At 34.0% G+C, this 19,714-nt stretch overlaps 3 protein-coding genes across 6 annotated transcripts in view; 2 read left to right on the forward strand and 1 right to left on the reverse strand.

Moving 5' to 3' along the window:
- The window catches only part of LOC116003591 (lipid phosphate phosphatase 2), a 5,195-nt gene extending 4,362 nt beyond the window's left edge, over positions 1 to 833 (reverse strand). Inside the window, exons 1-2 of one of the 2 annotated variants that reach the window (XM_031243488.1) lie at positions 597 to 833; positions 329 to 414 (exon numbers count right to left, since the gene is read on the reverse strand). In XM_031243488.1, coding sequence (XP_031099348.1) covers positions 329 to 373 — 45 coding nt within the window. In that variant the 5' untranslated portion in view covers positions 374 to 414; positions 597 to 833. Of the gene's footprint in view, positions 1 to 328; positions 421 to 596 lie in introns of both variants that reach the window. The other variant, XM_031243489.1, reaches the window with a different exon arrangement.
- Positions 834 to 6,070: 5,237 nt separating this feature from the next.
- On the forward strand, positions 6,071 to 8,535 carry LOC116004598. The gene is made up of 2 exons (XM_031244712.1): positions 6,071 to 7,311; positions 7,450 to 8,535. The coding sequence occupies exons 1-2, from the start codon at positions 6,107 to 6,109 to the stop codon at positions 8,282 to 8,284; spliced, it is 2,040 nt and encodes a 679-aa protein (XP_031100572.1). The 5' UTR covers positions 6,071 to 6,106; the 3' UTR covers positions 8,285 to 8,535.
- Positions 8,536 to 14,520: 5,985 nt separating this feature from the next.
- LOC116004692 lies at positions 14,521 to 19,714 on the forward strand. Of its 3 annotated transcripts, XM_031244847.1 has the most exons (11): positions 14,525 to 14,958; positions 15,079 to 15,156; positions 16,042 to 16,351; positions 16,529 to 16,719; positions 16,961 to 17,063; positions 17,391 to 17,491; positions 17,584 to 17,758; positions 18,486 to 18,656; positions 18,743 to 18,843; positions 19,064 to 19,230; positions 19,355 to 19,714. In XM_031244847.1, the coding sequence occupies exons 1-10, from the start codon at positions 14,617 to 14,619 to the stop codon at positions 19,118 to 19,120; spliced, it is 1,629 nt and encodes a 542-aa protein (XP_031100707.1). In that variant the 5' UTR covers positions 14,525 to 14,616; the 3' UTR covers positions 19,121 to 19,230; positions 19,355 to 19,714. The 3 variants fall into 3 exon arrangements, with proteins under 3 accessions (XP_031100706.1, XP_031100705.1, XP_031100707.1); XM_031244846.1 differs by having other exon boundaries at positions 14,521 to 14,958; positions 16,042 to 16,719; positions 19,360 to 19,714; XM_031244845.1 differs by having other exon boundaries at positions 14,522 to 14,958; positions 16,042 to 16,719.

Genomic DNA, 19,714 nt, shown 5'->3' on the forward strand with positions numbered 1-19,714 from the left:
CCCCCCCCCCCCCCAGCCCACCCCACCCCACCCAAACCCCAAGCCTATGAATCTGAAAACTACCATTGCTTACTTCTGCAGAACTGGGAAAGTCATCCCTTTTATTGCCACTACAATGAAGTAACTTCAAAGAGGTGTGTTGGGCAATTGAAAGCTGAAAATTACAGATTTCTTACTGAATTAACCACACCAGTTTAGTGTACACTTGAAGAATTATGGAAATTTATGGTGTAAACACTAAACAATAACATAAATTCTATACTAAAAAGGCACTAATTAATAATTTACAAGACAGGATAAAAAGGAACAATTGGGAAAGGACAAAAACCTGAATCATATCTCTGAAATTGGGCATCTTATTCCTCCAAGCCATTGCTGAATCTTAGGTTCTCAGGACAAACACATACAAAGATTCTGAAACTCCAAGAACAAAAAAACACCCAGAAAAGGAAATTAAAAATAAATAAATAAATAAATAAATAAAGAGTGTGCGATAGACTCTTCAGAACCCAACAGTATGGGCAGCAAAACTGATAATTAGTGCTTGAATTATGAATAATAAAGATAAGATTATGATTCAAAAAGCATTATTAAACCTTATCTTAAAAGCACCATATAGTGCTGCTAGTCATGAAAATGAAAGAGATATCTTCAAATTTGAGATTTTTTTGTTGTTGTTTCTGAGTGATTTATAGAGACAAAGAACTGTATATAATGGGACCGCTGTAACTAAACAATCACAGTAGTTGAACCAGTGGGCTGCTCTCTAGGCTTGAATTCCTCAAAATGGGTACAGATTTTATTTTAAAAAAATTTATTTATTTGAGGAAGATGAAGAAAATTTAGAGGAAAAAAAGAAAAGAAAAACGAGAAAGTGAAAAGTTTTAGAAATGTTGGAAGGGATTAGCGAGCGCGTGGGGATTGTTAGCATCCTGGATTAACGTCAACAGTTAACAAGATTTTTAGATGATGTCGGTAACGGCATTTTCACGCCAAATCTTGCAACTTGCGACTATAAAAAAAAGTCATGAAATATCATTATTTCTTGTCCTCCTAAACTTGAATTTTGCTTCGGGTGGTTGGTAAATAGCTTATTGATTTTGTGAGTCTGGCTAGTTAATAGGTTATTAGTTGATTGCTTGCAAAATGCTTTTTTTAAAAAATTAATAAAAAATTATTAAAAGCGATTTTTTTTAATTTTAGCGTTTTGAAACAATAAACTATTACAAAAAATTATTTAATTAAACGCTCATATTTTTGTTATTTAATCAAGTCAAACAGTTAATAGTGGTCAAACAAATCAAAATTAACGGATAAGCTAACTATACCAAATAGGCTTATATATCTGTCCTTTTTTCTTTTAGTAGAAGGCAAAATTTCCTGGGTCTTGGCCTTATACTTGGACCAACAAGATAGTGAAAGCGATAGATTACCAATGATTTAGAGGTTTATTAAGTGATAAAATCATTGTTTTCAATGCTCACCAGGAGTCAACCACATTAGGGACGACTGTCAACGTTCGCTCTTGTGTTATTGCATATAATATCTCATATAATAAAATAATAGTTATTATATAAATAAAAGTAAAAACATATGTTTGTTAGAGTCACAATGCGGAGTTTATCTAATGCATACTCTTGAATAATAATTGCGATTTCTCCATTCACTCAAAAAAAAAAACGCATTATTTAAATGTATAGAACAAGAGCATTATGTCCTTTAGGCCATTCCCATTTGAAGTTTTTTCACGATTTTTGAGACTAAAAATGCCAACTTAAAAGAGAAAGAATGTGCAAGGCTCTATTGCAAATGTGGAGTTTTTTTTTTTTTTTTTTTCAAGAAAATGTGGGGCCAACCTTTGGAGTGGAGAGTTGCGCCTCACCTTGCATAAGGCGCAACTATCCCGCATGAGCGCGTAAATCTATTTTTATTTTACAAATTTTGATTTTGTTTTTTTTTTCCTACACGTTTATTTTCTCTTTCTTAATCACACTTGCAAAATCTCATCAAAAACCTCACACTATTGCAGATGGCATTAGGTGGCTAGAATTATGTGAAATTCCATTATTGCCCTTGTTGGCTAAGGAACCAATTAGATTATTACATCATACACCAATGAATAATTTTGAATTGAGTTAATGCTCAAACTGGTCCTATTGACTATACTAAATTTACTATTTCGTGACTTATAATTTCACTTAATAAATTTTATAAGTATAATTCTTTTTTCAACATATTTTAGTCATTCATTAATGACTCTTAAATAACCGTTACATATGAGAAAAGTTGAATAATTTTTGTGATTTCTTTCTCCTCTGAGTTTTGGAATATTATTTTTAAAACTTCCATGGCACCTATAACAAAAGTAGGATTCATTTATTATTATTTCGAAAAGAAAATAGTTAAGAAATTAAATTGTCATGGATAATATTACATGGAACTATCATACCAATTTTATTTTATTTCTATTTTTTAATTGAAATTAGAGAAAGGCTAATAACATAATTAATAAGATATAGAGTACGTAAATATAAAGGGAAAAGAAAATATTTTATTTCCTAAGAGAGTTTGATGTACTGATACTAAACTAAATATCTAAAGAACCATTAATAATTAAAGTCTGAGAGTTTAACCTAGTAATGTTAATAACAAACTCTAAGAAAAGCACAGTAAAAGACATATTAGATTGCTGAGCTTAATAAGCCTTAAGTCGGATTACAACAACTTTAAACTAGCCTTCATGAGCTTATCGTTCTAAATTTTTTTTTAGCATGCTTCTCTTAGAGTTTGCCATTAACTTCACTAGGTTTGAACTCATTCAAGTTGTCGAGATGACCTTGCTAGGTCAAGTTCGTCCACTCCAAATTAAACTATCATACAATGTCAAGATGACCTTGATGAGCTAAGGTAATCTGACTCAAGTTTTTTAGCCCTAGGATGACTCTGCCGTATGAAGTCTTCTAAGCGAGCCTTATAAAAAAAAAGACCTCATTTGATTGAATTAATTCAAATTCATCCCATTACTTTAGCACTCTCTTTATTTTATTTTATTTTTTTAAAAAAAATTACACTCTACCTCAATTTTATGCAATCATTCCATTGCCAAGCTTATAGTACAAGAACAACTTCTTATATTGATTTTTCTTCACCACCTACACAACTTGGTTTTCTTCTCCTACCAAACACATTGCTTCTACTCCGTTTATCATCTCCCTCTCATATTACGGAAATAAGGACTTGAAAGGGAACTGTGATTTTACCATAACTATAACATTATGGCAAAAACTTGTGTGATACCATCTCACCGTGAGTCGGGTCGGATCAAGATGCAAATGTAATACTTATATGCACAAATGTCATACTTATGTGTGCTCAAATGTAATACTAATCCGGAATAAAATTTTTATTACTTATAAGGGCAAATGTAATACTTTTAAGGGAAAATACAATACTTTTACATTTCAATTTAAAAGTATTACATTTTCCCTCAAAAGTGTTATATTTGCCCTTATAAGTAAGGGGCACTTGTTAACATTACTTATTATGAAAAATGTATTACTTTTTCTCTTATAAGTAACAAAAATTGTATTCTTGATTAGTATTATATTTGAGCATATAAGTATGACATTTGCACATATAAGTATGACATTTGCATGTTTATTTGACCCGACTCGACCCGTCTCACGAATAAGGATCTGTGGGACGGTCTCACACAAGTGTGACCCTAACATTAATAACTAATGTTCTAAAAAAAACATTAATAATTAAGATTTTATAAAATGATAAACCAAAGATAATAAATGGTATTAGCATTACTGCATTAGGGACTAAAATAGTTAAATCACACAAACAACACTTTTAAGTTTTAAGGATTAATTTAAAAAATGAAGATTGTGATGGATTAAAATGACTAATTCGGAATATTAGAGGGACTTGTTTTTTTTTTTTTCTTTAAATATAATATATTGTAACAGGTAAGTTTTACCAGTCCTCCTTTTTTTTTTTTTTTTTTTTTTTTTTTTTTTGCCTAATTAAGTCCCTCAATTTAAAAAATATTAACCAATTTGGTCATCCATTTCTTTAGCCGTCAGATATCTGTTTACTCGGGACCAAATTGATAATTTTACTATAATTAATGGACTATTTCGGTAATTAACTATTCGGTTTAATAATAGAGGAAATGGTACATGTGATCAAATTAGATTGAACAAAATGGCTTCGAATGTCTGACGGCTAAATAAGCAGAAGATCAAATTAGTTAAGATTTTTAAAGTTGAGAGATTAAATTAGACAAAAAAAAAAAAAGTCAACAATCAAATTAATAATTCTACTATAGTTAAGGATCATTTCAATAATTAACTCATAAAATAATGTTCAATCTAATATATATGTTCTTATCATTTTATTTTATAATTTTTTTTTGAGTATTACTGACTCGGTTACAATGTAGTATCTGTTCATAAACCTACCTGAGGCTCGAACCTGCCCCCTCCAACATGGGGTGCAACCAAATGCCACTAGACCACAAGACCATTGTAAAGTTATTTTTATCGAACATATTATTTGGAAACATTTTTCCAGAAATTTAATAGATGAAACAAATACCAAACTTCCTCTAAATGTAATTTTATTGACAACATTTAGGCAAATTATTGTGTGGCCAATGGTCCACACAATGCTTGTGGATTAGAATAAAAAGTATATTTTTAATTAATATACTAAAAGTACATTATTTGTGTAAAGAATATAAATTATACAAAATAATGTACTTTTTCTGAATACAATGTAAAATTTTAATATACTGAAAATACATTATTTGTGTATTGAATGCTCATTATTTAATAGTATGGTCCATACAATAATGATCGCAACATTTGACTTTAAAACTTTATTATTTTTTAACTCTATGTTCTTTATTTAAAATCTTTTTAATGTCTAGTACTCCAATTTCTACTTTTTTCGAGTGGAACTCCAAAATATGTGGGATAAAACAACAAATCTGTAATTGACAATAACTTTATGTGCCACTTTAAATATTTAGTTTGGTGAACTCATTGTTAACTTAATTGGTGACCACCATATTCAAATTTAAGAATGATGAGTTTTCATTAGATTCAAAGTAGGGTCATAGTTATAGACTTCTGTTGAGTGGGTAAAGATTGTGATATTGTGGAAAATCATGTTTATTACTAACAAAATTAAATTATATTGTTGACATTTTGACTAGTTTAACGATTGTCTAACCGAGCAATTGGAATATCATGGCAAAACTACATCTCAAGATTCAGAGAGTCTTGAATGATGATTGTGTAAGAGTCCTGAACGCTAAAAGGATCATCATGAGATGCAAGTATTTCTTTCTCTGAGTTTTTATTCTTTTTAATTCAAAAAAAAAAAAAAACACAACTTTTAATATTCATAAAATATAGATATCATACCTTATTGTTAAAAAAAACCGTGTTGTAAATAGCTTGACAAACATGAAAATTCATCAAAACAATAGCTGGAAAGAATTGATCGAATCTCTTACACGCATTTTGTAAATATTACTAAAAGATCGGTTGAGAATTCCGAAGTCAAGAAGAGTTCTTGTAGAGTACCAGTAAGGTTGACACATAATGTACATTATCTTACCTAGAAGTTTCATTATTCTAATTCATAAGTACATTAACACATAAAATACATTATTCTAACACATAAAATACATTATTCTAACACATAATATACATTATTTTGTTCCAAAATTCATTATTCTAAAACATAATGTACATTATTCTAACTAATAAATTTAGTGACGTTATTTTGAACCGTGATCAACACAATAATTTACTTAGATTCTCCTCTCTTTGATCCAAAAAATTACAAGTGTAGGGGATGAATCTAACATTTTAAAGTTCACAAGGGTAATAATTTAATTACTAAAAGTTTTGTTGTGTTAATGCAATTTACGAATCTATCCATTGAAGATTTAAAAGAAAATGTAAAAAAAATAAAATAAAATAAATTGGAAAACAGCTGGAGAATTTCGAGTACAAGACACATCCTGCCTGGCGAAACCTCTTACCCCCCTTTTAACAAATTTCGCCCAAATCCTCTGCGGCCGTCTATGGATACTCCGCCTCTCTCAAGCGGACCAATTTCATCCGCCGCGGCGGCGGTCGCGGCGGCGGGACAACAACAGCCGCAGATTCCGCCGCCGCCGCCAACGCATGTCAACTACGCTGACTCGATAGACTCGTCGCCGCGGTCACGCAACACTGATTGGGATGAGCCGCCGCCGTACGCCGCGGCGGCGGCTCCAGGCGGCGGAAAGCTCCGGCTGATGTGCAGCTACGGCGGCCACATCGTTCCGCGGCCGCACGATAAGTCGCTGTGCTACGTCGGCGGCGATACGAGGATCATCGTCACCGATCGGCACTCGTCGCTCTCCGACCTCTCCCTCCGCCTCTCCAAAACGCTCCTGAATGGCCGCTCCTTCTCGCTCAAGTACCAGCTCCCCAACGAGGACCTCGACTCCTTAATCTCCGTCACCACGGATGAAGACCTGGAGAACATGATCGATGAGTACGACCGCATCAACTCCAATTCAAACGGTACGAAGACATCTCGCCTCCGATTATTCCTCTTTCCTTCAAAGTCCGACACGATGTCGTCAATCGGGTCGCTTCTCGAGAGCTCAACCAAGTCCGAAGACTGGTTTCTCAACGCGCTTAATGGAGCTACTTCCACTTCCACAAAAGTCCTCTCCGAATCTTCATCGGTGAATTGCCTTCTCGGACTGGACGATGATATCGGAAACGGGAATTCTACTGGAAAAGATGCGGAGCCTCTGCCGGATGGTTCGGTAAACATTAAAAACGGCGGTGTAAACCACGCGAAAGTGAATGCTCAAGACGTTCACTCGGTGCCGGATTCGCCTATGTTGGCAATGACATCGTCTTTCGACTCGACATCATCCTCTCCTCCGCTGGGGAATTTACCGCCGATTAGAGTGCGCGTGGAGGATAATCACAGAGTGGGAATCGAGGAGCATTTCTCACAGATGACTATTGGGGCTGGGGCCGGAGCCAAGGTGGAACAAAAACAAGAGGAGGGGGGTTTTGCGGCATTGACTTCACCTCCGGCGCCACCAGTGGCGGTAGGTGGGGAGTATCCTAGCCGAGTTTATTCTGATGATGAGAGATCGGAGCACGGTGTCCCTGTTGGTTACTCAAAGCCACCACTGCAGCAACAACCTTCACAGCAGCCTCCCCAAATGCAGCCTAAACCTCCTACGCCTACTGACTTGCCTTCCCCGGGGTCGGTTTCAAGGTACACCAAAAATCCATACCCTTTACTGGTCTCAGTTCTAGTTTATGATCATCTTTATCTTGAATTCTATGTGTTTTTTTGATAAAATGTCAAAAGTAGCAATATAATTTATCTGAATTGGGATTTTGTTTGGTCCAGCGAGGGTAGTGCATCAAATCCATTGTCTCGGCCAAAACAGTACATTTATCAAGATCCTATGATGCAAATTCAGCCAGGGGTTAGGGTTTCAGCTAATCCAGTTGATCCAATGATCAGTGATCCAAATAGTAGGGCTCAGGTTCAACCGCAAGTTCAGGATTCTGGTTATGTGTTGCCAGGTCATTTTGATCACCATCCACAATTGCATCAACATCAACATCCACAATATGTTCAAGCTGGGCAGTTTGTCCACCATATCCCGGCAGGGGCAATGCCAATCTCATCCTATTACCCTGTATATCCTTCTCAGCAGCAGCATCATCATCCTCAACATCCTGCTCTTGAGCATCAATTTCCAGTTTACTTTGTGCAGCAGCCTACACCTACACAAACGTACAACTTGCCCGTGCAACAAACTAGTGAGCCTTCTCCTACAGCTTCTACCCGTCCTCAAACACCTCCTGCAACTACAGTTGTCCCTCCTACTTCTGACTATAATACTCCTAGAAACGTTCCTGCCTCTAAACCTGAAATGAATGCTGGCTCATATAGAACTGCAGTTGCTCCACAATTGGTTCAGGTTGCTCCTGGCCAGCATCTCCCACAGTATGCTGGCTTCACTCAGATCCATCACCCATCTCAGTCAACTGTACCTACATCTGCTGCTACTGGAAATTATGCTTATGCTTTTACTGATCCCACACATGCACAGATATACTATACTCAGCCTTTTGCACCCCAGATGTCAGCTCAATACCAAACTATGAAATCTGTCCATGGTATACCTGAAGCTTCTTCGCAGCTTCCTACAGAAAACCTCAATCAGCATGCTTGAATTGTGATGAAAGGTGACTTGCAGCATGAAGAAACAGTTTTGCAGCCATGGGTTTGTTTACATTTGAATTTATTGTGTTAAACGTTTGCTCTATTGTTACTATTGGAATGCGATATGTATTTGTTAAAGGTTATAATTAACTTTGGTATTCTTTATTTTCTTGTATGTAATGTTATTATTTACTGTGAAACTGTGAAAGTAATAGTGGTCCATAATTTATATGTGAAGTTATAATTCATGATACTTACCCATTTCTATGTTTCAGTTTTGGAATAAATGTGATACACTGATTGCAACTTAAGCTTGAAATTGTATAGTTATTTTGTCTGTTCAAGGTTTATGACCATTCCGATCTGACCATTTCTTTCTTCTATTTTGTGTTAAACCATACTTGAGATGACATGGCTAGATGGCCAATCACTTTGATAGAGTTGTGTGCCTCATATCAAGTAGTATATGCTATGCATAGGTGGTATCGGAAACTTATTGTTTATATCTTTTTGAGCGATTCTGAACTTCTATCATGTTATCTTCACTTCTTACAAGTGGTGCTTAGATAGAAACAGTAGCTTGCTTAGATAGAAACAGTAGCTGAATGGTTCTGTTTTGATAACATGTAATAACTTGATAGTTGGTCTCTTTAACATTTCTCTATAGAATACTCAGTTGCCTGCATATACAGTATGGTTCTATGTTTAACTTGCACCAAAAGTCATTATATGCTTTACACTTGCTCTAATTGGTACTTCATTTCCTTTTGACCATATTTTTCTTGGAAGTGTATATACTTGTCTACCTTTTTTGATCTGCCTTTAACAAAAGTGTATCCTAAGCTGGAAAAATTTGCCCTTGTGGAGAGACATGTGCAAACATTCTGTTCCCATTGTCCAATCTGTTTTTCTCTTTGCAAACTGCCATACATGTACATTCAACTTCTGTAAAGTCCAATCTGTTTCTCCTTATTTGTGTTCTACATTGTTATTAGACCTGGAATTTGGAAAAACGACATCAATTATTTTGCTAGTTCAGTCAAGAACTTTGGCATTGTTATTTGGGTTTTTCATGATCAAAACACAGCTGTTTGTTGTAATGTTGTTTGCTGTATTATGTGGTTTTCTTTTCACTGAATTGTTCCTTAATAAGACATTGTGTTAAGAGTAGAAGTGGTTAGCATGAGATGCAATTGTTATACCATGGACCAAGTCTACTTTGCATTGTGGACTCTGGTCCAAAAATTATGTGTCTGTAGTTAACATATTACGTATCTTCAGTTAATAAATTATGTGTTTGGGCACATAATATGTTAGCTGCACATAATCTGAATGTCATTTTAAAACAGGATACATGATACAAAGACCTGGTCCATGGTATAATTTGTGCCCATGAGGAGGTTTGGAGCTGATGATTGATTACTGATTCTGATGCAACAGTTTGTCATATTACCTGACTTTAATGCATGCTTATTACTTCATTATCATGTGAATGGTGGTAGGACGTTTAGATTTGGAGTGATCGGCAGTTTCTTCTGATTTTATTTATTTATTTATTTGCTTTTTGGTTCTGCATGTACATCACATGTTCAGTATTATGTAGATGTTTGCTTGATTCTTTCTGTAATCACAAAGTAGTCCCGCTTATGAGGTATGGGTGGATTTTATTATTATTATTTTTTTTTAGTACTCTCACTCTATTACCATGGCAGGAGTCTGATACTGTGACCTTCTTTCAAGGTGTCAATTGTTTGGCCTTGTTTGACAATAATTAATGATTAATTATTTGTTGGTTTGACCGATTAGTAGTATATATTAGCGAGTTGGTACTTGGTAGTATATAAATTGATCTTCGATCAAATTAAATAGTTAAAGTTAATTAAAAAGTTAAAAGCTATGTTCAAAAATCATTTACTAAACGAGAGCAAAAGTTTTGAGTTGAAATCCTGTAAAAGAAGTAATGAAATAATCAAATTAGAGGTCCATTATTATGCCTATCTATCATTTTAGAATTATTTAAAAGTCATTTAGAATTATTTAAAAGTCATTCAAAAAAAAAACGTAAATAAATCATTTAGAATTATTTAAAAGTCATTCAAAAAAAAAAAAGTAAATAAATATGGAATCGAATTTGAATTTAATTCTCATACTTAAAAATATGGACCAAGCACCATTAGGATTCTTTGACGAGAGAATTTAAAATTTTTTATTAAAAAAAAAAAACCATAAACGAAAGTGTGTAATTTGTGCATTCTGAGTTCTGACGGTGCGTTGTGAACCGTGTGATGGTCGCCACCATTTTGTCGCCCGTTGTTTTAAAAATCAATATTTTGTACTATATATATATATATATATATATATATATATATATATATATATATATATGATTGATAAACATTTGAATATTTTTTTTGGGAGGGGGGTTGCTATTTGAATATTGAGTGTTAACATCATAGTTGGTATAATAGGAGCTAAGGCACTCATCCAGTTTGATAAATATTTAAATTTGAATGTGATAGACATTACTTAATAATAATATACAATTTTAAGGTGCATATCAACATGTAGATACTAGATAGTATGCAGTACAATTATCATTGATAGTTTTACGTGACCATATCCATTTATAAATTGAGTAAAAATAATTATTATATTTAATAAGCAATGGATTTAAATAATATTCACAACTAGGCTAAAAATCAGACTAGCCTTGACCAGCATTGGCCACCTACTCGACTTCCAACCTAAAGGACAAGGTGCACCAAATATTACTACAAGGAGGGTGGAGTAGATATCACTTGGCTATGAGTCCGATGATGATGCTAGTGATGTTAGAAGGGGAACAAAGGTTGTTATGCCTTGATAATCCCTGTCCACTCACTTGTCAGTTACTACAAGTTGCAACGTGTCATTGCCCATTCCCTTTACTAATAAATGTTGTTTATTGCTTCCACTTGCAAAATAGGCAGCATAGACTAGTTGATTGCCACCTTGGTAGTTAATCTCGCAGTCCAAGATTTGAGTCTTGGTTACTAGGTTTCGACTTAACTTGAACCATGCAATCCCATCCGTTTATCTTGGTTGGTCAACGGTTAAAAAATATGGAGAAAAAGAAAAAGAAAAAGAAAAAATATAGTGACATTTTTGTAATTATTACAAAATTTAAACTTGCACTGGGTAAAACTCAGAGTGCTCCGATGATAACTAATGGTGCACTCAACATCTGTAAGGGTAGAATTTATAAAAATTTTACAATGTTAAAAAAGTCACTTCACACGGGCTAATATATTACTATAAATAGAAATGATTGATATAATCTTTGAAATTAATTATCATTTTATTTACAAAAATAATATTTCCTCTTTTTAATTTATAGTAGCATTAGAATATCTTTAATATTATAAATTTGTTTAAAAATTTCTTTTAGTGTATGGTAATATTGATTTTTTTTGAAAGATGTATGGTAATATTGATCTTTTCATTCCATCAAGAGGCATTCCAAAAAAAGGATCGAGTCATCCACCAAAGGAACAATTTACCAATTTGGACAAATTCAATTCTTCCATTTTTATGGCATAAGCTTCCCAAATTTTTAGTAAATGCATCTGACCAGCTCAAGGTTAAGGCTAGATAATGATTGAAAATAAATAAATAAAAATTAAAAAAAAATTATTTTAAAAAATTTCATTCTGACCAGCTGAGCGTTAAGACTAGATAATGATTGAAAATTAAAATATATATATATATATAATGGTTTTTTTTAACAAATGAAATGTTTTAAAAAAAGGATCATTTTCCAACTACTTCTGGTCCCCCATGTCAACAATTTTAATTTATTGCAACTCATTAATCATTGGTCCATTCATGGGATTGAAGGTTTTTTTTTTTGTTTTTTTTTTTTTTGGGGTAGAGGGGGTTGTGATATGTTAGGCTTCTCAGGATAATAATGTGTTGTCTTGTCACAAGGAATCTCTATTACCTCTGGTCAATTAAGATCTCTCAAAGATTCTACAAGGCCCACGTTCTCAATAGAATGGAATCTTTATTACCTCTGATCGCTCAATATCACTCAATGACCTTTAAATTCCTAGTGTGATTCAAACTCCTACGCTATTACTAAAACAATACTTTATGGTAATTGGTCGAATCAGCTGAACTAGCCCCAAAGTGCTGATAGAGGTTATGCTTAATTGCTTATATGGGGATGAAGGGATTATTAATTTTCTATGGACTATTTATTTTCTTCCCAATTACCTCCTTGAGAAGGAAATATACTTAATAAAATGCCAAAATTAATTTCTCTTTATACTGTTTGGTCTTAAAAGTTGGTTCTTTTGAATTCAGCAAATCATTTCCGCACAACCAAGCATACCATATAAATGTTTAGCGTACAAACAACGCCGGCACGCCGCAAATTGACGTTTGAAGTTTGAACATGGATACATAATAATAATAAAAAAAAATGAAAACAATACCGTAGAAATTAAACAATGATTCATTACTCATCTATAAGTATTTAAACTCTTGTAAGACTCAATTTTTAATCTCTTGTGATAAATTTTAAAATAAAGGAAATTTTTTGTGCGCACTAAACAAAAATCTAACCTTTATTGGTCATTTGAGTCACCATGATTAATCCCTCCACAATCTTATCAAGTCAGGCTACAACCAATGTGGTTGTTCTTATTAACATTTGTACATCTCAATTAATATTACTTGGAAAAATGATGTGAATGTGAAGTGTGAACTTGAAAAAAATAGTGTTAGATGCCCATTCCTTAGCAGGCATAGCTTCACTATACCCATTCTTATGTGGGTAATGGGTATAGTCTAATAGTGTATACCCACATAAGAAGGCCCAAAGCATATTTGAATAAGTATTGATAAAAGAAGAATAAGTCATCCGGATTTGGTCAATCTAAAATAAGTATTGAGATATAAAATTAGTCTTGTCGTGGGCAATACTGAACCGAAGTTTTGTTTAATCATTTTAAAAAATTCAAAATTTTCTTTCTTGCATGCAGATTTAGTTGGTGTAATTTTACCATGCAGGTTTTATGTAATTATTACTAGTAGTGTTTCATTTTCCATGTATAAAAAAAGTTGATAATTTTTCTTGATTATTTGATTTTCAAATGAAGATGTGGGGTCTAGTCATTTCATTTTACAACATTTGCAAATTTCACGCTAAAATTATACTTTTCGTTCCTAATTTATATAGTAATTGTAGAATTCGTCCATAAGTGTTGATTATACTTACTTTTTGTCCCTAACACATTGATGTTGCACTTTTCGCCATTTTATTAATAAAACATTAGGGACAAAACTTTCAATTTTGGCATAACTCATGAACGAAAAGTACAATGTCAATAATAATTTAAGGACAAAAAGTGAGCATGATTAACATTTATGAACAAATTCTACAATTACCTTATAACTTATGGACAAAAAGTGCAATTTTTCTAAATTTCAATTACATCTGGATATTCATTGTTTCAATAATTGGTATCAAAAGTCATATTATTGTAATTTAATGATCAAATAAAATAAGAGTTCTAAAAAAAGATAAAAATAAAATAAGAGTTCTACTATATGGACTTTCATTATCTACTTCATCACTTTTAATCCATTACGTGACAATAATATATGATAAGTTATATTCATCTTGTGAGTCCTAAGAAAAGTATTAACATCAAACTTTTGTGCGAAGAAGTAAAAGTATGAAGTAAAACTTAGAAAGTCAAGTTGAATTTTTGCATAAAATAAATGCTGAAAAGGAATTAAATACAAAATCGTGCTAGCTAGGAAGCCATCAATCAATATCTTCATTCTTAGGTGTCCAAATTCACCTAATAAAAACATTAATAATGGTAGGCCAGCCTACTAAAATTTTTAAATTAGAGTTTTTACTTTGTACTACAATAAGGGGTTTGGAGAGTGATTAACAAATAACTTTTGTTTACAAGAAAGTAAATATGTGATTTGGATAAAATTGATTACAATAAAAGATCACAATTAAATAAAATAATTTTAGTTGTTAATTGATTTAAATTTAGAACACTAATAGACAATTTGCAGTTCAAACTGCATAAAAATGACACAAAAATTCTCTGTGTATACCCATTTTTTTTTTATCCATGTCCATTTTCAAATTGCAAAGTATATAAAATATATAAAAAGTCAATAAATATGAAGGCGGCGGCATGGCGCGGTGATGATGTGTCGTTTTCTCCATTGTTGCCTCTTTGCCGTTCCAACTTCACAGTTTACGCATCTCATCTTTCACCCACTCAAGCAAAACCATTTTCCCCAATTTATTGGCGTCTGGTAATACCGGAAAATATGGTTTTCACGATTCATTCCGACGTTCGCTCCGCGATTCAGATCGCCTCCGCCTTAAGCCGCCGCGGCGGCGGTCAACCCCAGCAGCGCCGCCTGCTAGGTCCAATTTCCGTTGCATTCGGTTCTCCGTGCCGCGGTTCTTCTGCGGCCACGGCGGAGAGGATGAGAGTGAGAGTGAGAGCTTTCTCGACGGATAATGCCGGAATTGATGAGGTAGAGAGCGTCGAAGCTAAGAAGCTGCCGAGCAAGCCTTCGGTGTGCACCGCCGATGAGCTCCACTACGTTTCTGCTAACAATTCGGACTGGCGGCTCGCTCTCTGGCGATACATTCCTCCTCCGCAGGTTAAAATTTGTGTATATGTTGATATACGATTTAAGATACGCATTGTTCAGAAACTTTTTAGTTTGTTTATTTGTTGATGCTGAAATGCGTATTTGTGTTTTCGATTGCTTTGGATTTAGGCTCCAAAGAGGAATCATCCGCTGCTGCTGTTATCGGGTGTGGGAACTAATGCCATCGGATATGATCTTTCTCCCGGGGTCAGTTTTCAATTTTCTATTCTTTCCACATTTTTTTTGTGTTTTCCTGTGGATTTGAATCTAGTGGTTGGTAGATTAGTATGATTGATTGATGTAATTCGGTTGGAGGGGGGCTGGAGGGGTGTTTCATAGATATCATCAACGGGTGGAAATAAGATGTAAAGTGTAAAGTGTATGTACTTGGTGCTAAAATCCATCACATGACTGTGTACTGTGTCATTCACTACTTCATTCTGGAAATTGTTTGGATTTGCATGGAATGTACTCACCTTAGAAAAACATATGGCAGTATGTGATGCATGTTCTTTCTTTCAATTGCTGCAATGATGAAAATTCAGCGACTAGAGAATATTGTTGCCACTAGTAGTCTTCTTACAGAGACACAGCAAATAAAATTTTCTTCCTAATTGTCATCTCAGATTCTTATACCATTCTGTCATAGTTTACAACTTGCTTAACTTTTCATTTGATTTTGAGCACTGGGTTAGATAGAGCTATTAATACTTGTTTTCCTTGGGCAAATCTTTACATTATCTGAACTGTGATATGGCTATGAGTACATACAGCTCCTGGTAGTTGAAGTAGTTTTGATTTTTGAAACATATTATGTTTAGCTGGTTCAAACTAGATTGCCTAAGTTCGATAGATTTCTTGCCTTTAACATCATGCCTTTAGAGATAAAAACTAAAATGTATAGGAGCTTTTTCTATAAGTTACAGTTAGAAGTACTTGACAAATTTTCATTGAATTGTGTTTGGAATGCATATGAACTGGTTCTTGTAAAATCATTTGTACATACATTTATTTCCAAATACTATGATGCTTGAGATCTAGGGAGAGAGAGGCTTGTTCATGGTATTTACTTTTCATGATATGACTTTGCAGTCATCATTTGCACGTTATATGTGTGGGCAAGGATTTGACACTTGGATTCTTGAAGTTCGAGGTGCTGGGCTAAGCTTGCATGAATCAGATTCCAAAAACATTGAGAAGTCTGCCCATAAAGTGTCTGAACGTATGGAGGCTGCTGTTAAGAGTGAAACCAATGGGAATTTATCTGCAGCAAAGAATTCAAGACGTGTCAATGGTAACTTAGAAGATTCTGACATAGCTTTGGTCAAAGAAGACCCCATGAAAGTAGGAACAGCATTTGATGAGTCAAGATTAGTGGCCAGGCTTACAGAAACATTCATGCGTATGTCTGAAAGATTATCTGGTTTTCTCAGTGAAAGTCAATCAAAGATTATTTCTGCTAAATTATTTGATCAAATATCAAGGCTCTTACAAGATTCCTTCCTATATGAAAACTTCAATGAGATAAGAAACAATTTACAAAGTTTGATGGAAAAAAGACAAAACTCTACTGTTGCAGGCCAAATAAGAGATCTAAGCCAGAAGCTAGTAAATATCATTGAAGAGGGTCAACGTTCTGTTTCACCCCCATTGTTTGATCTGCAAGAACGTTTAATCTCAACCATAGAAGATTTTCAGAAACAACTGGATTTAATCATCAAATATGATTGGGACTTCGACAACTACCTGGAAGAGGATGTTCCTGCTGCGGTGAGGTGACATTTCTCTATTTTTTGGGGAAGCTACACTCATATTAGGATGACTATTAATCTTGGATGAATTTCATTAACAATTTTTATATTCTGTTGTCTAGTTTTTTTATTTTATTTTATTTTTTATTTTCTAGTTCTCTGTTGTTTTTGGGAGTATTGTTGGTTTTTTGTTGTTGTTGTTGTTATTATTATTATTATTATTATTATTATTGTTATAATAAATGTGTTTTCAACTATAGATGGAATATATAAATGCCCAAACCAAACCAAAGGATGGAAAATTGCTTGCAATTGGACACTCCATGGGAGGAATCTTGCTGTATGCAAGGTTGTCACGATGTGGTAAGATAACATTTTATCTGGTATGTAAGATTGCTTTGCTGCCATGTTGCCTTTTCTTAGTTTTTGGACAGAAACTCCTGATAAAATGTCCATTTGCTCAATTTTCCTGAACTTCGCTAATAATCTTAAAGATAATTTAGACATGTTCTTTGTATTTGAAATTGGCAAGAAAAATATATCTTCCTACTATGTGCTTAGTTTATATTGCTTTAGGTCCGTCTTATGTGCTTCCATTTTTACATATATCATCAAGTTTTAGATCTGGATGTTTTAAATCATAATTAGAGAGTGATTTGGAGGTCTTTGTAATGTGCCTTTTCTTTAAAGCTACTCAAGGGAAAGATCCAGGATTAGCAGCTGTTGTAACTTTGGCATCGTCACTTGATTACACACCATCTAAATCAGCACTCAGACTTCTTTTACCCCTTGTAAGTTGAGTCTGACTGTGCTTTACCTTGTTTGATGGAAATTACTATTTACTCCTGCATGAAGCATGAAATTCACTTACCTTGACATGCAGGCTGATCCTGCCCAGGCTCTCAATGTACCTGTTGTTCCTCTAGGATCATTATTGACTGCAGCCTATCCACTGACATCTAGTCCTCCTTATGTGTTGTCTTGGCTCAATGACATGATATCAGCAGGAGACATGATGCATCCAGAGTTGTTGAAAAAGCTTGTTCAGAACAACTTTTGTGAGTATTTACATAAATATGACTGCTACTTTGTTGTTCTGCTCATGTTTGATTCGTAAATCTTCTCACTATGGTAAAGAAGGTTGGGCACTGGGATTCATATTGATCACATAGAGATTGCAAATTGTTCAGATATGAAAAAGCTAACTAATGGTCTAATGTATTGGCTCTCTTGGTAAGGCACACACAAGTGCTGGTGTTATAGGATACAAACTGATAAGAAACGGAACTGGTTTTTTAGGATAGAATTTACCGAGTGTTTTGCATACAAGGCTTTGGAGATGTTCCCTGTGAAATTCAAAAGCAGTCCTTGATGTTTTATTTTCAAGATGAACTTATTCATTTTATTTTGTCTTAATTAATATCCTATAAGTTGATCACTGCTCATAAATCTACAAATTGACAAATGTTTTACTCATGTGATTGATGGTTATAGTTTATGATAAATTGATAATTGATGAAGACTGCGATTTTTCTTTAATTTTGATTTTTTTTTTGGTTATTTTATTTTTCTAATCATCTCTAGAAACAAACCTGGCTTATGGAAATAGTAGGTAATTCACTTTTTGAGCAAATAACTTGGCTAAGGGAGAACACCAAACTTTTGATATGAATGTGCAACAACAATCTTCTTCTTGCATATCATTTTATAACTTCGACTACTCCTACCAACATGATGAACTTTGAGTTTTTCCTACAAAAGTTTGGCTGATAGACTAGGTGGCAGGTACGATTCCGGCTAAACTTCTATTACAGTTGACAACTGCTTTCCGAGAAGGGGGACTTCGTGACAGAAGTGGTAAATTTTTGTACAAGGAACATCTCCGTAAAAGCAATGTCCCTGTCTTGGCTCTTGCTGGAGATCGTGACTTAATCTGTCCACCTGAAGCTGTTTATGGTATGTATTCAAGTGGTTGGCACATGACAAATAGATGAAGTTAATACATCTCTTAACAATTTTTGTTGTTCAATAACTCGAAACAGAAACTATAAAGGTCATTCCTGAACACTTAGCCACCTATAAACTCTTTGGCGAACCAGATGGACCACATTATGCTCATTATGACCTAGTGGGATGCCGTGTGGTATGTGTATTCCATTCTTCAGTTATTCGGTATTTATTCGCTTATTCCCATTGATTTCTACTGGAAAAGGAATATAGATGCATATAATTGGAATGCCTGAACTTACATTTATTTCTCTTGATTGATGTTTAAAAGTTAACAGCTTTTTAGAATTTCCTTTTTTCTGCTCCCTTTCTTAACCTGCAATGTGAAAACTCGGATATCTTTTTGTTAATTGCAGGCTGCAGAACAAATATATCCTTGCATAGTCCAATATCTAAGCCGTTATGATTTGTGACTTGAGTAACGATGATGCGGGCAGTTTTGCTTGCTTGTAATGTCTTGTACACTTTTTTCTTTTTCATCATCATGCCTGTACTAGTATCCCTCAACAATATGTCTTAACCGGTGAGTCCAAATATTATACATTATACTACATGTTCTGCTCATCAACTCTTAACATACATATGTGATATATGTATATGCTACTTAATCCTTTGCAATTTCATCATGTTTATTTACTCTTTCTCAGTGTAGGGAGTGTATACATGCAAATGTTAAGGGCTTCGTGGAATGTTACTGCCAGCTTTGAATCTCAGTTTTTGAGCCTGAGCTGGTTTGTGTATTGGACTTGTTTATCTCTTTCTCTTAAAGAGGCAAGTGGAAGTAGATTTGGTTAGTCATTTTCCAAGCAACAGGATAGTTTAGCTTATCTGCAGCCTTAACAAACCAAGCTGAATTATTCATACAATTAATTTCAAGCCACTGGCTTGAATGTACCTTAGAAATTGCCTTGGAGTGTTTTTGTTATAGATAGATTGTGAACATTGTTAAGCTGTATTGGGACATTCAATTCATGACTAGTGAATCCAATAGACATTTTAAAGTTTAA

This window comes from Ipomoea triloba, chromosome 14, assembly GCF_003576645.1.
Source record: "Ipomoea triloba cultivar NCNSP0323 chromosome 14, ASM357664v1".
Classification (NCBI taxonomy): Eukaryota; Viridiplantae; Streptophyta; class Magnoliopsida; order Solanales; family Convolvulaceae; genus Ipomoea; species Ipomoea triloba.